Here is an 18,762-nt window from a genome sequence, read left to right on the forward strand (position 1 = left end):
GAGGGGGAAGGCACAAAGCTCACTCACCAACCTGGAAACAGACGTACTGAGCTGGAACCGAAGGCTCCTGGAAGGGAATTGTCTGGCAAGAGCAACATCTACAATTTACAAGTGACCAATCAGCAGCAGCGAAAGTGGATGGCCAAACACCAGGGCCTCTCTCAATGGCACCCAGTAAAGGGGGCACCTGCTCCAGGCCTCTCCCCAGAGCTTCAGTACGTGGCCTTCTCCGAGCGCTCAGCCCATTTTTAAGGCACTTCCAAGCTGCTCTGGGCTATTTTTTTTCTTGCATACTTATAATCAGGAAAGGCTCCCAAGGCAACACCCAGGACAGATTCCACGATGTACAACTTACTGCTCTGCGATGGCCAAATTAGGTGGCAGGGAGGTGAGGCCGTTGCCTGTGAGGAGCAGGACCCGGAGGCGAGGCAGAATCCCCAGATCACTGATGGCCTCTGCAGTCAGGCTGTTGAAGGAAAGGTCCAAGAACTGCCAAGCAAAGACAGAAGGGCGACAGAAGCATCACACGTGACAATGGTGTTCACTCACGACGGGGGAACTAGCTATTTTACCCCTAAACTCCCAGAGCGCCTTAGCCCCCACCCAGCCGGAGGGTGACAGATATGCCAGTTATCCTGATCTGACCAGTAAACACTGCATACATGTACTGAAATGTCACACTGGGTCCCATCAATATGTAGGATTACTATGTGTCAATTAAAAACAAAGGTACACTGGAAAAAAAAAAAAAAAAAAAAAAAAACCTCTGGGATTAACATTCAAGGCCTACGAGAGTCAGTCCCCAACCTATCTTCTAGCCTTCACTGCCACCGCAAACCTTTGTTTATCCCGCGGTGCTGGCCAAACCAATTCCTCTCCAGTCCTTGCACCATCCCACCTACAGATCTTTGCGTCGCTTTCCACTCGAAGAGGAATGCCTTTCTTACATGTACCTGAATCCACAGCCTTATAAAACCTTTCCTAATCCCCCAATCAGATGGAATCCCTTCCTCCCCTGACTCTGAGTGCTTAATCTAAACAGATATCAGGGTACTTATCAAAGTCTGCAGGTATCTGACAGCAGAATACATGTTTGAAGAATAAGGGTACTGCTACTCAGATGTGGTTAGCAAGCTGCTGGCACACAGTAGCCCCTCCACACACACACACACAGTGAAGCCTACTGAACGGGGTCAATCTCAGTAAGTTACTCAGTGTAGGAGCAAGGTCTTCCGTCAGCCTCATCAGCATTATAGAGACAGATATATACACCCTGTAGGTCACTGCCAGTGAAGGAGTGGGCTCGCTCTAACGCTGTTGTGAAAATGAATTGATGGGCTTTGCAAACCTAGGCTAAAATTCTGGATGTGTGATTTTCCTTATCTATAAAGTGGAAATAAGTGACTCTTTTAGCCTGAAGTCTGGTACACAGTAACTGCTTACTTAATGTTGGTTGGCACCACCATCCTCCTCCTCATCATCATCATGATGCCTTCACTAATCAACCCCATGTTGAAGATTTATTTTGTACCCATCCCTGCCCTTGGGAGCTCCCAGCCTTCTTGGGAACCTAGGTACATATATGAGGGGAATTTTAAAGTTTGTGGGAAAATGAATTTAAAGTTCATCCGGTACAAAGAAATTTTAAATTCATGCATAGCTTTTTCATAATATTGATTTTCCATAAACTGTTTAAAGACCCCTTGTAGATATAACTGTTAAGTGGCAATGAGGCTGGGACAGATATTTGAACACAGACCAGTGGGGGCATAAAGGAAGGGATGACAAGGTCAACCAGGGATCAGGACATGCTTCATAGGGCAGGTGACACTGAATCTGTCCTCAGAGATGAATAGATATTTACCAAATTTTAAAGAACAAAAACACAGGGGTCAGCGCTATGGTATAGTAGGTTAAGTCTCCACTTGCGATGTTGGCATCCTATATGGGTGCTGGTTTGAATACTGGCTGCCCCACTTCTGATCCAGTTCCCCGCTAACGTCCTGGGAAAGCAGTGGAAAATGGCCCAAGTGCTTGGGCCTCTGAACCCACGTAGGAGACCTAGAAGAAGTTCCTGGCTTCAGATTGGTGCAGCTCTGGCAACTGTGGTCATTTGAGGAGTAAACCAGTGGATGGAAAACCTCTCTCTCTCCTTCTCCCTCTATCTGTAACTGCCTCTCAAATTAATGAATAAATCTTAAAAAAAAAAAAAAAAGACACTCAGGTTAGCAAGTGGAAGCTAATGAAGCCAGGAGGTAGAAGACAGCCTTGCTTGATGTGAGAACTGCAAATGGTTGGGCTATGACTGAAGCCTATGGCATAGGAGAAGGCTTGGCACCAGCTATCAAAGGAGTGCTGAGTTCATCAGCAGCAAATGCCAAGGTCTGAGGGTTCACACAAGTGGCTGATGTGACGAGAAGAGGAAGGCTTGGAAAGGTAGCTCAGATAAGCGTAGGTAATGCGAGGGAAACGTTTCTCCCTCATACCCATATCTGAATGGTCATTAAGACCTATGGATTCTATCTGCCTCTTTAGCATCTCTCATACTGTTCCCTCCAATCCAGTCTCTCTTCAGCAGCCAGGTGGTTTTCCTAAACTACAGTTCTGACGCTACCACTCCTCAGCTACAACCCTTCAGTGGATCCCTTACTACTCATAAGAGAAGATTTTAACTCTTTAACATGGTTCCAAGGTGCTCCATGGTCTCTCCAACCTGCCTCCTCTCCAGGCCCATACATCCAACACTTCATTGTGTCTCACTCTCCACCCCTTCTGTGCTGTTGCCTCAGTGTTTGAGCTCAGGAGTTGACAATCTGTGGTCTGTGCACCAAATCCAGCCTGCTGCCTATGGTGCATGGCCCTGAGCCAAGAATGATTTTTACCATTGAAATGGTTGAAGAAAATTCAAAGAGTAATTGTGTGTTCTATGTGGGAATTGCATGAAATTCAAATTTCAGCATTATAAATAAAGTTTTATTGGAATGTAAAATTTGTCTTTTCTATGCTGCTTTCTTTATACAATAGCAGAGCTGACTGGTTATGACCATATGGACCACAAAGTTGAAATAGTTATTGTCAGCCTCTTAGAGAAAGCACTGTTCTAGTTGTTTTTGCTATTTTGTTAGACCTAAATTTTCTTTCCATAGGATTAACAGCCTTTGAATCATGGGCCACAGAAGTTCAGAACTCTCTCCAACTTCACAGAAGAGGAAAACCAAATTCCAGAGGGGAAAGTTATTTGACCAAAGGGGCATGGCAAAGCACCGGCAGAACCAAGACTCTCTGGACTGCCAGGGCAGGGCTCCAGCTGGACCTTCGTCAGATCAGTGAGCAGAGAATCAAATCATGGCAATGTTTAGTTTTCCTAAATTGACTCCTGAAGAATTCTTCTCTGGGCTTTTCCCCGAGGCAGCCTTTCTGGCAAACAAGGGCAGAAGATGCCTAACCTGGCTCCTGGACCTGCTGAGTCACATCAAGTTTTATTACACATCAAATATTCATTTCTGTGAGCTGCAAATTCAGGATATTTGACAGGTTTATCTTTTTTCTTAGGGCACCCTTGCAAATCATAGAGCGATAAAAACAAATGATTCCACAGGAGATTTCCTCTTCTCATTTATATTCTGCCTCGTAACTTTGGACTGCTCTCTTATGTAAATAAATTCACTTGGCCTGGGTTTGTTGGATAAAGAATCGTCATCAGATGCAATCCAACTTAAAGTAAGGTCTCCAAAAAGTCAATCAAGATCAACTATGGGATCCTACAACTCTTAGAGTTGGGATCACAGCCTGTGGTCACAACCCCTCCCCATGGCCCGGTGGCAGCTGAACTAGGGATCTGAAATGGTACCAGAGAGGAAGACAAGTTGCCACGTGCAACGTACAACACACGGCAGCTGAGTACTCTTTGGAAAAGTTAAAGAACAAACAGAGGGAAGTGCTTACGAAGCTCGTAAGCCCAGAGGCAAGGAGGGTGCATCTAGCACCTGTTTCTGTCTAGTAAAATATACCACAAAATGGTCTTTTTTTTTAACATAGTAGAAAATTGCATGAGTTGTTGTAAATTGACTTGACTTTCAATTACATTGGCTTTGATTCCTAGACAAGTGTGAGGACCACTACTGTTCCAAACCACAGACCACTGTTACCCACAGCATGACCTGAAACCAAGGAGAGAAGGTGCCACTACACTCAGGACAGTATGTTTTGGGGATGCAAGGACAGACAATCTATCTGAGGAAGGTGGCCATTCCAAGTGGTTAAAACTTCTCAAAACTTTGGCACCTGAAGGCCATCAACTCTTTGAAACATTCACTCTTGTGGGAGGTCTCTTTCTGACAAGATCAGGTTAAGTGAGGTTTTTGTGGAGAATGGCTGACTGTATATTTACAAATTAAATAATTTTAAGTTCCTAACTCTTTGGGGTCACCCCCAAGGTTCATGACATGCAGACATTTTGCTGAAGTTTGAATCAGAAACACTTTTACTACCAGGCCAGTGTGTAGGGAAGAGGCTATCATTTAGTGAATGACCATGAACTTGGCCATCTGCCCAGCCCCATACCTGGTCCCACCACTGTTCTCTACTTTCAAAGTGTGGAGTGACTCCCAGGTAGTGATAACAGCTTTGTCCTTTTGTGAAAAGTGGCCCTCACGTTTTCATGGAAGTTAAAGAGGTCATTAACTTGAAGCATTAGGACATATAGGGAAAATGCATAACTATAAGAAATTCAATTTAGGAGAAAGGAATGCAAATAAAATTTTGTTCTACCCCAGCCCACTAGGCTTAATCCAGCTTCCTCAAACCAAGATAATATTTGGAATCAATTCATAATGTCTCTGCTAGTTCAGCTGGTCTAATCTGCACCTGGCTCTTAACCTCTTATGCTCTGCAGCCCCTAATGCATCCAGCATGCCCCTCAAAATCCCCTTCCTCTAATACCCTGTTTACACTCACTTCTCTGCATGGACTCCCTTGGTCAGGACCTCTGATCTTTATTTTCTGGGCTCATTCCCCAGAGCCATGAGTATCATCTATTTGTTGCCACTGTTACCATTACTGCTCTCACCATTACCACCTCTACCCTTTTCCTCATCCCGACTGAGGCACCATAACCACCGCCCTCTTCAGAGTTCGGTCATGAAGCAAGCACCCAGCTGTTAAGTCCCAGAGAGCCCCCACCCAGCAATTATAATCAGTAGAGAACCTATACTCATTCTTTAGAGGTGAACAGGTGGGCACCAAAAACTCCCTACCTCCAACTTACTTCCAATAACCTGAAGTCTCCATATTTCACATAGACTGTTTTGATGCCATTAAAGGCAAGCTCCAGTTCCTTTAAAGCTGGAAAGGCATTAAATACTTCTATATAGGGAAGAGAAAGAGAGAATCAGCTGAAAGATATCGGTAACAACCATTTACTGCATTTTCACTGGGTCAGACCAGATGCTGTTAAGGTGCTTTACACATGTAGCCTCCAAAATCCTAAAAGAGTCTGAAAAGTAGGGATTACTATCACTTCCATTCTACAGCTGAGGAAGTTGAAGGTCAGCCAGGCCAAGTGATTTGTTAGGAGTGGAACTGCTGGTAAGCAGAAGAGCTAAGAATGGAATCTAAGTCTACCCAACTGCAAAGCCCATTTAAAAACTATCTGTAGGGCTGGCATGGTGGTATAGTGGGGAAAGCTGCCATATGCAGTGCTGGCATCCCATATGGGTGCATGTTTGAGACCTGGCTGCTCCACTTCCAGCCCAGTTCCCTACTAATGCACCTGGGAAAGCAGTAGAAGATGGCCCAAGTCCTTGGGACCCTGTACCCATGTGGGAAACCTGGAAGAGGCTCCTGGATCCTGGCTTCAGACTGGCCCAACCTTGGCCTTTGCAGCCATTTGGGGAGTGAACCAGCAGACGGAAGATCTCTCTTTAAAAAAATTTTAAAAACTTATAAAATTTAATCATACCCAACAAAAATTATCAAGCACCATAGAAAAATAAAAGTTTCCTTTAATCCCCAAATCCAGAGATAATTACTACAAGTTTAATCATAGAATGCTCTGGGCTTTTTCTCACGTGTATACCGAAATACACACCTTTTTTCAAAAACAGAATCATGCTACACATATTGTACTCCACTTGCTCTTCCGTTAATGGAGTGACTTAAAATTATTCTGTTAAAACATACAGATCTCCTAATTGTGTTCTATAATATAGATGTTCCCTAGTTCATTTAACCTGTTCCCTTTTAACGGCCTCAGGCTATGTAGATAAAAGGTAAGAGAGCTTCGCCTTTGGCATGAGAAATGAAACTTGGGTTAACTTTCTAGCTCTGTTCTCTGGTACCCTGAACAAAGAGCAGAGTAAGTGTGTTCCCAGTCAATATTGCTTGTGGTACAAATGACCCCAGATTGGTCAACAAACACCTGACGGGGCTGCTTCTCTGCACACAGTGACTCCTGCAACTGGACATGTCCCTTCCAGGAACTCCAGGAGCTATCCCTATGGAGTGGCACAAAGGATACTGGCTTCTGTGGGGAATGAGGTCTCTAGGCCAGCAGGGGTTCTTGCATCCAATCAACAAACATCTCATTGTCTCCCCACTGAGGTGACACCTGGGGGAACACAGAGAGTGGCTCATGAAGGGCCATGTGGGCTGCTGCCTGGACAGCTGGGAGGACTCCACTGAAGAGGAACTCTTGATGCTGTGCCGCTCCTGGCACACTAGTGCCTTCTGAGTGAACCTGGTGTCAAGCAGGAACACTGATGATCTGGGAGTGTGAATGTTCGGTAGAGTCGAACAGAAAGCCTGCTTGGTGTGTATTTCAGGATGCTTCCAATGAACATCCTTGCACAAGTGTGTTTCTACAGAACAAAATCCTGGAAGAGGAACTACCAGATTAAAGGCTATCCTAAATTTTAGGAAACATTGCCAAATCACCTCCAAGATGTCACACCACTGTATTATACTCCCACCAGTTGAATACAAGAGAATCTATTTCCATACCAATGCTGGCTATCATCAGTCCTTTCAGCCTTGGCAACACAAGACAGGCAGAAAATAGTGTCTTGATGCTGTTTTAATTATTTGTGAGGTTGAATGTCTCTTCATATGCCAGCTGGCTTTCATAGTTCAAGCCTTGGCCCCTGACAGACCACACTGCCCCCTCAAGTACACTTCTTTAAAAACACTTCCTTAAAAACACCCTCAAACTCAATGCAATAAAACTGAACCCATCCTATTCCCCCAGCCCACCCACAACCTGCCTCCCCCCAGTGCGCTCTGTCTCAGTGACAACGTCCTAGATTCCTTCCTCTCCCCTCATCCCCACCAGGCACCAAGTCCTGTGATCTGCACCTCTTCAGGCCCTCCCTCCCTTCTTCCTTCCGCCTTTCCTGTCTGTCTCCCTGTCTCCCTCCCTGTCTCCCTCCCTGTCTCCCTCTCTATCCCCTCACCTCTCCTGTCACAGCCCGGGGTTAAGGTCTCATCTCCCCTCCCCTGGAAAACAGAAACAATCTCCCAGGTTTCCTGGCCCGGATCTTCTTCTTCTTCTTCTCTTATACTCTACCCTCCTCACAGCTGCCAGTGAGCTTTTCTATTTAAAAGCCTTCCAAGGCCCTCTGCAGGTTTAGGTCCAGGTCACTCGAATTCCTTGATGACTTAGACCCCACCAACACCTCTAGTCTCAACTCTCTCCCACGTGCATCCTTTGCAAACACACAAAAACACAATGGCACTGCCACTCTGCACCTACTCCATTGGCCTCAAACTTCTGAGTCACTCCTACTCCTCCTGTGGCCTCCACTTAGGTGTTCCTCTCCTGAGAACTTCCTCCGACCCTCTGGCCTGCGGTGAAGTACTAACTCGCTTGCCTAGCATTTCCTGGTTCCTTCTAGCACCGTTGTTACCGCTTTGTCTGAGCCCAACTCTCCCACCAAACTATGAGTGGACGAGAGCAGGGACTACACACTCATTTCTAAAACCCTGGCAATTCAAACAGTCCTGACACCCAGCAGGGGTCGCTGTGGATCTGCCATGAAAACTGCAGCAGCTTTCTGCTCCTGCAGGAGCACTTCCACGCTTAAAAAGTTTATGCAGATCTTGCTCCCTGCAAGGGAAGGAATTATCCCCATTTACAGACAGAGAAGTAGCAGCTCAGAGAAATGCTCCAAGCAGGTGGGGCAAGCGCTAGGCTGACATGGAGATCTACCCTCTCCGGCATCCAGCCTCTTGCATTCCATAACAGAGATGTGTGGCCAGTCACGGATGGATGAACGGAGAAATCCCAACAAAATGAGTGGCTGTGCCAGCCACAGGCGGAAGACAGTTTTCAAGAAGCAAGTGCTTACCTAGAGGCAGCGTGTTTTCTGAGGCATTGATATAAATCACAGAATGAAAATTCTTGAAGTCCTTTTCCTTAGCCTGTGAGGCGGCATTTGAAAAAAACACAACATTAGTTCCCTGCCTGGCAGCTTTGCTGAAGCTCCAGTGAACAGCACAGAGCCACGCAGGGCCCCAGTAATGTTTGAGGGGCCGTGGGTGGGTGGGTGGGTAAGTGAAGGAAGAAGAGTGCCTAAGGCAGGGCAGTGCTTTGGTCCACCAGATTGTAATCCTCACAAGTAGCACTGACAGAGACCCCTGAAACCTTCGACTTTGTCTCTCCAACATCTCTGGGGACTGGTGGGCTGGCCCAGAACACAGAGCCTCTCAGCCTCAAGATCGAGACTTGTCCTCAAGAAACTCAGTTCGGAGAATGCTGCGTGCTAAATGAAGTGAGGCACAACCCTGTTGGGAAGCTGTCTGCTCCACCACTCATCTGGCAGTTCTGTGGTTCAGAACTCCTACTCCACAGGACTGGTTTAGAAAAGCAATCTCTCTTACTATAAAATATTCTACATATATGTTAGCTAATGGTAGGCTAAAATTCTGGCTCTGAGCTGCCTATAAGTCAAGGCAAAGAAAGAAACATGACTCATGACAAGAGTGTCTCTGAGTTAAGGGCACACCAGCTTCTTGGGAGAATGGGTACCACTCTTGGCACTGAAACCTAACAGAAATGACTCTTGAAGGTTTTTGTGATGGGAACTTGGTGGCACAAAATGAATTATGGTCCAACAAATTCAAAACCAGTTTCATAAGGTGATTTCCTTTTATTCATCTCGAATTAGAAGATGGAAACACCAACTTTATGGCAAAAGTTTTTTTTTAATTTTTAATTTAATTTTAATTTTTTTGACAGGCAGAGTGGACAATGAGAGAGAGAGAGAAAGGTCTTTTTCCGTTGGTTTACCCCTCAATGGCCGCTAAGGCTGGCACGCTGCGCCAATCCAAAGCCAGGAGCCAGGTGCTTCTCCTGGTCTCCCATGGGGTGCAGGGCCCAAGTACTTGGGCCATCCTCCACTGCACTCCCGGGCCACAGCAGAGAGCTAGACTGGAAGAGGAGCAACTGGGACAGAATTCAGTGCCCCAACCGGGACTAGAACCTGGGGTGCCAGCGCCGCAGGAGGAGGATTAGCCTACTGAGCCATGGCACCAGCCAAAAGTTTATGATTGAATTTTGTTTCTACCCAGTGGGTCCTTGTCTGGCCCCCTGCCCCAACCCCCACCCCTATTCCCAGGCCCCAGCCAGGTGACCAGAATTCCAGTTCCCAGGGACTCGGGAGGTGCCCCACAGGTCTGGCTCCCTGACTGCAGTCTGCCGCCGGCTGGTCTCACCTGGTTGAGCTTCAGGCCGCTCACATTAACGCTGAACAGGTCTGATGGCTTCCTCACACAGTGATACTTCAGCTGGAACACAGTGCAGGGGTCAGCTCTCAAGGCCCACCAACGTTTCATCAGTTAAGCTATTTTTGTTCAGTTCCCTTACATGGGCGATCTTGTACCCCTGACATCACGTTTGCTTGTTCACTCATTTATCACTCAGCCATTCACTCACCATATACTCACTGAGCACTACTGCACCATGTACTGTGCTAAACACATTAAAACACTCTCTTCTAATCCTAGCTAAACTCTTTGATGTAAGTAGGATTATCTCCCCTGTTGTAATGAGAAAAAACAAGGTTAAGAAAGGTAAAGTGCCTTGCCTAAGGTCACACAGCTAGTAATGGACAAATCTACAATCTGAATCCAAATATATAATCACTAAGCTGTAGGCTCTTTCGACCTCCATATGTCACCTCATATAACTAAAGAGTTAGAAGCAAATCTCAGCTTTGCAGCTTCTAGCTACATTTAATCAAACCTTGTTCCTTTTTTGTTAATCATTTATTTATAGTACCTATTATATTTAGGTACTGAACTAGACTTTGAAAAGACAACAAAGAAAAAGTACAAACACTACATGCTTTCAGAGAGCTTACAATCTCATGGAAAGTCAAGTAGCAAGCATTTATAAACATGATAAATATTTCAAAGGAGAAATTGAAAATTTGGAGACAATGACAGGAGGTCCAAACATCAGTCTGGAAATGAGGACATAATACTTCAGTGGAAACTTAAGCACTGAATAGAGTTGAACTCTGGAGAGTGGACAGAGGGCCTGAGAAGACTACCAAGGCAGGAAAAAGGCAAGGTGCTCTTGAGAGGATAGAAAGCAAGGCAAGAAGAGACAGGCAGGCGTTAGATCTCATAGGTCCATGCTGGCTCTGCAAAGGAATAAGGATTTTATACTACAATCAACAGAAAGCTGTCAGAGGCTTTCTTGGTAGGGGCTGATAATATTTTTATGAAAATCTCTATGTCTGACATAGATAGAATGGAGATGTTGTTAATTACCTTCCCAATAACCACTTCTCTACTTTCTTCTATTAAAGAACACCAATGTTATTGACATTTCTCTGAGTAGATATGTTAAGCCCCGGGTCCAAGGGATAGGTCTTGATTTGTCTAAGCCAACTGTAGAGGTTGTGTTCCCTTACCCAGTGACTGGGCATCTGATATAGTTTGAGACACTGGCTGCTGGGGAATGTGAGTGCCCAGTTTGTGGAAGCTTTTCTCACTTTTAAAAATAGACATAAGCCAGTGACAATCCCTTCTCTACGGGTGTTGTCCTCTATCTGTGATGACCAGAATCGCTACGAGAATCTCAGGATCATGAAGGCAATCAGCCCAAGACGACAAGTCAACATGCTGTAGATGACTGAGCAGAAAGACAAAAGGAGCACGGGCCTTGGAAGATGCCATTAAATCAGCCAATTAACCTACCCTAAACAAGGACTCTGGATTCTATTCATTTGATTAAAAGCATACTGATTTGTTCAAACTGGTTTGAAGTCACTGAATTAGTCCAATTAGAGATTAAGTGGCCCAGAAGAACATGGTGGCATAGAGCTGAGAAGAAGACGGATTTGACAACTATTTAATAACAGTGCCAGGACTTGCAAAGGGATGGTTGGTGCAGACAGTGTGGAAGAGACAAATATCAAGATAACATCAAGTCCCTGGCTTGGGGGGGAGGGGGGGGAGCTGGGTAGAGAGTAGTGACACCACAGAGATGGTATACAGTAAATGATAGAAAAGAAGTATGTTTGCGGACTTGGAGTGGCAGATTTGTGGAGCAGTTAAATATGAGATGCGAGGGAAACATTCGAGTGAACTATTGACCAGGCAGAGTGGATATGCCCTTATTTCTGCCACCCAAAGTGGCAACCTGAATAACAAACCGTATCTGTCAAATGTGGGAATGCATACATGTTTGAAAGCAGTGGGAAAGAGATCACAAGGAGACTGTTTCTGCTTCTCTGTAGGATTGTGGTTTCTATCCTCATCCCCAGTGAGTAGGCATGACACTGAAACACACTCCACCAGACTAGAAAAATCTGATAATGTCCACTTGCAGTGAGAGCAAACCAACAACATCTGACCAATGCACACATTATCAGGGGAACCACAACAGAACCCGGGAAGCAGTGAAAAACAGACTAAATGTTAACACTGATTTACAAGGGCCGGCGTCACGGCTCACTAGGCTAATCCTCCGCCTGCAGCGCTGGCACACCGGGTTCTAGTCCCGGTCGGGGCGCCGGATTCTGTCCAGTTGCCCCTCTTCCAGTCCAGCTCTCTGCTGTGGCCCAGGAGTGCAGTGGAGGATGGCCCAAATCCTTGGGCCCTGCACCCGCATGGGAGACCAGGAGAAGCACCTGGCTCCTGGCTTCGAATCAGCACGGTGCGCCGGCCGCAGTGGCCATTGGAGGGTGAACCAATGGTAAAGGAAGACCTGTCTCTCTCATTGTCCACTCTGCCTGTCAAAAAATAAAAATAAATTGATTTACAAAATAGGTCTTTCAGAATACAGGAGATACAAAATGACCTGGCTATGGGGCCAGCATTGTGGTGCAGTGAGCTAAACTGCTGCCTGCAATGCCAGCATCCCATACCAGAGCATGGAGTCAAGACCCAGCTGCTCCACTTCTGACCCAGCTCCCTGGTAATGTGCCTAGGGAAGGCAGTGGAGAATGGTCCTAGTAATTGGCCCCTGCCAGCCAGATAGAACTCCAACCTCCTGGCTTCAAGCTGGAAACGCCCTGGCCATTGCACTCATTTAGAGATTAAACAAGCAAATGGAAGATCTCTCTTGTATCTCTCTCTTTCTGTTATTCTGCCTTTTAAATAAACAAATAAATCTTTAACAAAATAAATTACCTGGCTTATTTCCAACACAGCTATCCCCGTCTTTTTCGTAAAGCCTGCTGCAGGCACTGGGTACTATCTGGTCTGCTTATCTGGCTTTCGGCTGGACAAAGGACAAACACCATGGAGAGCAGGACCTCCCCAGTTGCACCTGATACTAGAGAACTGGCTCCTGAGTAGAGCAGAGCAGGAATTTCTCCATCCTATTAGGCCCTGGAATGGGATCTTCAGTGGACTATTCCTCCGGACCTCTCCCTTTGCCTCTCCAACTCAATTAAGAGCTTTTACCCAGTGTAATATAAAGGTACAGGATTTGGAATCAGTAGACTGGAGAATCAGTAGACTCATCTGACCCAGTAATTTACTAGCCGTGGGACCTTAGCCAAGGCAAATGACTTCTTGGGGCCTCAGTTTTCCCACCTGACCATGGTAAGGCTATAATAGGGAGGACAACACTATACTTATCTCACAAGGTGGATATAAAGAAAGCTTTACATGCAAGCAGAGTTTGGAGTCCCCTTAGCACCCTGGCTGTGCTTACATTGCCAATATCACTCTAATAGTTTGCAGTGACTTGGGTGTAGTTGTGCCACAGCAGAGCAAATCCTTTTCCCACACAGGACAAGAGCAAAACAGGGCATGCCCTTGTCCCTCCCTACCCCCCAGCCAATGCTGCCAGCTACTCCAGTATGCATTTATTCTCACCAGAAAAGCTCGGTCCAGGATGTGTCCAGAAATGTCCAACTGGCTTTCCTGCTGAGACTCTTTATTCCCCCTGACCTCAAGAGAAATCTTCTTCTGGCTTTCCTGACCGCCAGCAGGTGCTTCAACCACACCCTTAGACTTCTTGAGGTTACCTTTCCGAGCCACTAACCAGTGTCCTCGGCCTGTTGGGAAAATCAAAATAGTGAGAAGGGGCAAAGTCCTGAAAAGCTACAGCAGAATACTGATCTAAAATACTCAAACCTAAAATAGCTCCTCGTTACCTAACATGCACCAGACACTCCATTCCTACTGGAAGAGGAAGAGAGCTACACAAACTGGCCCCCCAGCCAGTAAAGGGCATCTTGCTCTCCCTGCTTTGCAGATGAAAAGTCTCAGGTCAAAAGAGGTGGAAGGACTTGCCCATTTCCTTCTTCCTTCACAGTTTAATTTCCAAACTGCTGTTCCCTCAGAACCCCAGATCAAGTATTTCCTGTTCTGTGAACAGGAGCAACAGAGCTGATCACTTTTGTTTTTAAAGATTAAGTATTCACTTTTTTTTTTAAGATTTACTTTATTTATTTGAAAGAGACAGAGAAAGAGAGACAGAGAGAGAGGGAGGGAGGTTTTCTATCCCACTGGTTCACTCCCCAAATGGCTGCAATGCTGGAGCTGAGCCAATGTGAAGCCAGGAGCCAGGAGCTTCTTCTGGGTCTCCCACATGGTTGCAGGGGCCCAGCAACCTGGGCCATCTTCCATTGTTTTCCCAGGCACATTAGCAGGGAGCTAGATCAGAAATGGAGCAGCTGGGACTCGAACATCCATTTGGGATGCCAGTGCTGCAGGCCGGGGCTGTAAGCCACTGCTCCATAGTGCTGGCCCCAGCTAATCACTCTTTCCTGTATCAGCTGGTTGCTCCCCTACTGGTCAACTCTTGGGTAAAGCCCAATGCATGACCTCAACTCAACGGGCTCCACCTTCACAACCTCTGCCATTAAAGGGGAAAGGTTATTTTAGGAACTCAGAATAACAAAAAAAACAGGACACTCAGAATTTAAAAACCAATCATGCATGTTCACTATAAGAATAATCAGAAAATGCAAAAAGACTATGATGTTTACCAGTAAGCCCATCTAATAAAAATGACAACATTCTAGAATCTGTTTCTTCTTGTATCTACAGTTTATATACTATATCATTTATTGAAATCTGTATTTGTTTTATTAATTCACTTATGTATTGTTTATCTTCTTCTCTAGAGTGGAAATTCCATAAGAGCAGGGACTATGATTAATTCATCTCAGTATTACCAAGCTCTGCGTACAGCTTACCACATTGCAACTATTGCTGAATGAATAGACAGCCCCAGCCCCGGCCCCCACAATCAGACCTTTTAAGCATCTACTTTGTGCTGGAAGTGGGGTTACAGAAACATATAAGACAGAAGCTGTGATCTAAAGGATCTCAGTGATGTAAAGAGTGCCATGGAAACCTAGAGACGGGAGCAACCAGCCTAGGACATGAATGGATCTACTATGCTGAAAGGAATTCATTAGGTAAGATTTAAAAATTAAGTACCACAGGCAGAGGGAAGAGCGAAAGAAATACCCAGAGGTATAAAAGATCAGGACCACACAGAAGAACAGCACGGCTCTGGGAACCAACTTGGTGTCTCTATCCACTGGTGTCTTCTGCCATAGCCCACTACCCCTATCTCAGGAGCTGGCCACAGCTTGTCCAACTGCTGCCACCAATTCTGCCTCTGCAATTCCTGCCGTGCATCTCACAGGAGCTATTTCTTGTTTCTGCTCTGGGCCTGACACTCCAAGTACCCTATTTTCTAAGCCTGTTCCAAGGACTTAGGATCTCCTTTATCTTACCTCATATCCCTGATTCCTGAAGGCCCCAGCATCAGTTGGTACCAAACCCCCAACAAAGCCAGGAAGGAAGTTCCAGAGATTAACATGAGGAAGAAGAGATGGTGCTGGAGAGGTCAGCAGAGTCATAACATAAAAGGTCCTGAGGACCAGAGTAAGGGTTCTGGGTTTGATGGGGCAGGCTTTTAGCAGAAAGGGGACCACAGGAAGGTGATTTTTTTCATTTGGAGATAATTTCAGGCTTTCAGAAAAGTTGCAAAAATAGAACAGAGTTCTCATATGGTCTTTGCCCAGTTTTCCTAACCATAATACAATTACTGAAACCAGGAAATTAACACTGGTCTATCAGTTGCTAATCTACAGCCCTTCTTTGAATTTTGCCAGCTTTCTCATTAATGGCCTCCTGCTATTCCAGGACTCAACCCAGGATCTCACACTGCATTTACGGTTGGTATGTCTCCTGCGTCTCTCTGAGTCTCTGATGGTTTCTCACTCTTTTTCTTGCATGACCTTGACAACTGTGAAGAGCAAAGGTCAATTAGTTTGTAAAATGTCCCCTAAATTAAAACTGATGCTGTGCCTTTCTTGGTGCTTTATCCAAGGGGTCAGGGATATCAATAGGCCTTAATACTGGTGAAATCCATTATGGTCACTGGGTTAAGGTGGCGTCCGCCTAGTTTCCCTGCTGGGATAGTATTCTGTAACAATCAATATATAAAATAATTGATGTTAAGGAAAAGAGACTACCCTTGAGGATGTGGGTGGTCCTCACTCAGCTGAAAGACCTTAGGAGAACAACAGAGATGAACAATACAGTGTTTTTGAGGATTAGAAGCCCTGAGTGACCTAGATCGAACCTGGTATCCCCAGCCAACTCTTTGATAGTTCTGTTTATATTTCCTTGAAGCCTGGGCACCGAAGCAATGGTTGCAGAGATCTAGAACCACCTGGTAACAAGACAAGGACCTAGGTGGTGAGGACACATCTGGGAAACCCCACCCCTACATCCTTCCTGCATGACTGTGGTTATGTAACTAACTGTGTATTTCCCTGGCCCTCTTCCCTTGGATGTAGAGGGGGGATGTTAAGGTGCTGGTCTGACACCTTCCAGCTTGTTAGTACCCTAAATAAACCTTCTTCCTTTCTTTCCCCTAAATCCTTGTCCTGAGTCACTGGCTTCTCTTGCAATGAGTACCCAATTTCAGGTTCGGTAACGGGAACAAAAACTGAGGTTTTCTGGAGACAGATGAAACCTTGCCTTGAGATTCTCAGTTCTTGCCTCAAATTCTTGGTTCCCTCTCAAGAATTTTCAGCCTGCTGGTCTGATCTAAAAATTTCAGACTTGCCAATCCCCACAAATACATTAGTCAATTCCCTGAAAATGCAGTCTATCATTCTATTTACCTATTTGCTACTAGTTCTGCTTCTCTGAAGAATGCTGATTTATACAACAGCCACAGATGATTCTTACCTGCAAAATAATTGTTGTGTTGTTTGAATTGTTAGTCTTCATTTCCCTCATTCCTTCTACATTGAATATCTGGAATTTTACCATAAGATAAGCTCTTCCTTTTCCACCACTTATGGATTTAAATATTTTTATGTCAATATGGACTATCGATTTATTCTGTGGTTTATAGCCCAATTCCACTATCATGTAGCTCATTGCTCAGATTGTCCCAGCTTTGGCCACTGGGAGTTCCTTCAGGTTGGCTCCTATGTCCTTTTAACTTGCCTCTATCATTTGTCTCAGCACTGCTTTACTTTCTGGCACCATGAGATGTTCTAAGCCCAGTGTTTATCTTTCCTACCCCAGCCCTCAGACAGGTGTTTTTTTCTCCTTTCAATGAAGAATGGTGTTTAGAAACCAGGCATGCTCAGCAGACTGGGAAATACATGTATGCAAGAGTATACTAACACATGCAGACATGCACAACCATGTTTTTGTACCTATCTGTGTGTGTGTTTGACAGGGGGAAGGAGGGAGAGAGGGAAAGAGGGAGAGAGGAAGAGAGAGAGAATGTGAGTTCATGCTGAAAGCCCCACTGGAAGGTTTTTTGTTTTTTGTTTTTGTTTTTTGTTTTTGTTTTTGTTTTTGTTTTTGTTTTGGACAGGCAGAGTTAGACAGTGAGAGAGAGACAGAGAGAAAGGTCTTCCTTCCGTTGGTTCACCCCCCAAAAGGCCGCTATGGCCGGTATGCTGAGGCCAGCGCGCTGCGCTGATCCGAAGCCAGGAGCCAGGTGCTTCTTCCTGGTCTCCCATGTGGGTGCAGGGCCCAAGGACTTGGGCTGTTGGGCATTGCCTAAAATCTCCATTACAATATGGTGCCTGGCGCATGTTTGTGTCTGCGGCTGCTGTGGTTAAGCTACGTAAGATCAGACCACCAGCAGGGATAGGTCTGCTTTAGTTCCAGACATGTGGACAGTGCGTGATCCCTATACTTTGCTTAAGGTGCCCCTGTGCGTGGTCCACCTGTGCCTGCGTGACCTTTTCTCTGATTGGCTCCCCTACTGCGCATGTCCTTCGTAAGCTTTATAAGCCTGTACACGTCCTCAATGAAGCGGTTCCTGCTTCGACAGGACTCACAGGTGCTTGTGGTGTGTTCATCACCTGTCGACCTTACCTTTTCCATTTGCCTTGTTGGGGAGTACCTGCGCTGCCCCTGCTGGTCAGGGGCTAGCATTGGGCTTGAGACCCCAACACTTGGGCCATTCTCCATTGCCTTCCCGGGCCACAGCAGAGCTGGACTGGAAGAGGAGCAACCGTGACAGAATCCGGCACCCCAACCGGGACTAGAACCTGGGGTGCCAGCACCACAGGTGGAGGATTAGCCAAGTGAGCCGCGGCACCAGCCTTATTGGAAGGTTTTAAACAAGAGGTGGCAAGGGAAGGTTGCTATGTGAAAAATGAATCATTTTAGGGGGGTGGGGAAGACAGACTAAAAAAGGTTCTTTCAATATTCTATGTACAGGCCAGCACCGCAGCTCACTAGGCTAATCCTCCACCTGCGGCGCCAGTACCCCGGGTTCTAGTCCCGGTTGGGGCGCTGGATTCTGTCCCGGTTGCTTCTCTTCCAGTCCAGCTCTCTGCTGTGGCCCAGGAGTACAATGGAGGATGGCCCAAGTGCTTGGGCCCTGCACCCCATGGGAGACCAGGAGGAAGCACCTGGCTTCTGGCTTCGGATCGGTGCAGCACGCCAGCCGTAGTGGCCATTGGGGGGTGAACCAACAGAAGGAAGACCTTTCTCTCTCTCTCTCATTCTCACTGTCTAACTCTGCCTGTCAAAAAAAAAAAAAATATTCTATGTACAAAGTGACCAACAAGTCCCAACATCTGGAGTAGACAAGCATACTTCTCCCTGCCCTATCCTTTCAAAGCAATAAATCCAATCCAGAGGACCCATACTTCCAGACAAGGCTGCATCAATAGAGCTCTGCTCAGAAGGATGGGGAATCTCGACTCTGGGGGAGATTTTAACTAGATACACTCTTAAATAGGAGAGTCCGGTTAATGACATTTTATTTAGGACCTGGGCAGAATGCGATTGCTTATCAAATAA

General features: G+C 46.0%; 1 protein-coding gene across 13 annotated transcripts in view; it reads right to left on the reverse strand.

Annotated features, from left to right (window-relative positions):
• The window catches only part of XRRA1 (X-ray radiation resistance associated 1), a 93,187-nt gene that overhangs the window by 52,754 nt on the left and 21,671 nt on the right, over positions 1-18,762 (reverse strand). For 8 of the 13 annotated variants that reach the window (XM_008263961.5, XM_089330896.1, XM_008263957.5 and 5 more), the window contains 5 exons: positions 13,330-13,511; positions 9,709-9,780; positions 8,343-8,415; positions 5,267-5,364; positions 356-489 (listed from right to left, as the gene is read on the reverse strand). In XM_008263961.5, coding sequence (XP_008262183.4) covers positions 356-489; positions 5,267-5,364; positions 8,343-8,415; positions 9,709-9,780; positions 13,330-13,511 — 559 coding nt within the window. The remainder of the gene's footprint in view (positions 1-355; positions 490-5,266; positions 5,365-8,342; positions 8,416-9,708; positions 9,781-13,329; positions 13,512-18,762) is intronic. The other 5 variants (XM_089330919.1, XM_070075380.2, XM_051851026.3 and 2 more) reach the window with 3 other exon arrangements.

Source organism: Oryctolagus cuniculus, chromosome 1, assembly GCF_051225735.1.
Source record: "Oryctolagus cuniculus isolate XC-2025 breed Fujian yellow rabbit chromosome 1, ASM5122573v1, whole genome shotgun sequence".
Taxonomy (NCBI): Eukaryota; Metazoa; Chordata; class Mammalia; order Lagomorpha; family Leporidae; genus Oryctolagus; species Oryctolagus cuniculus.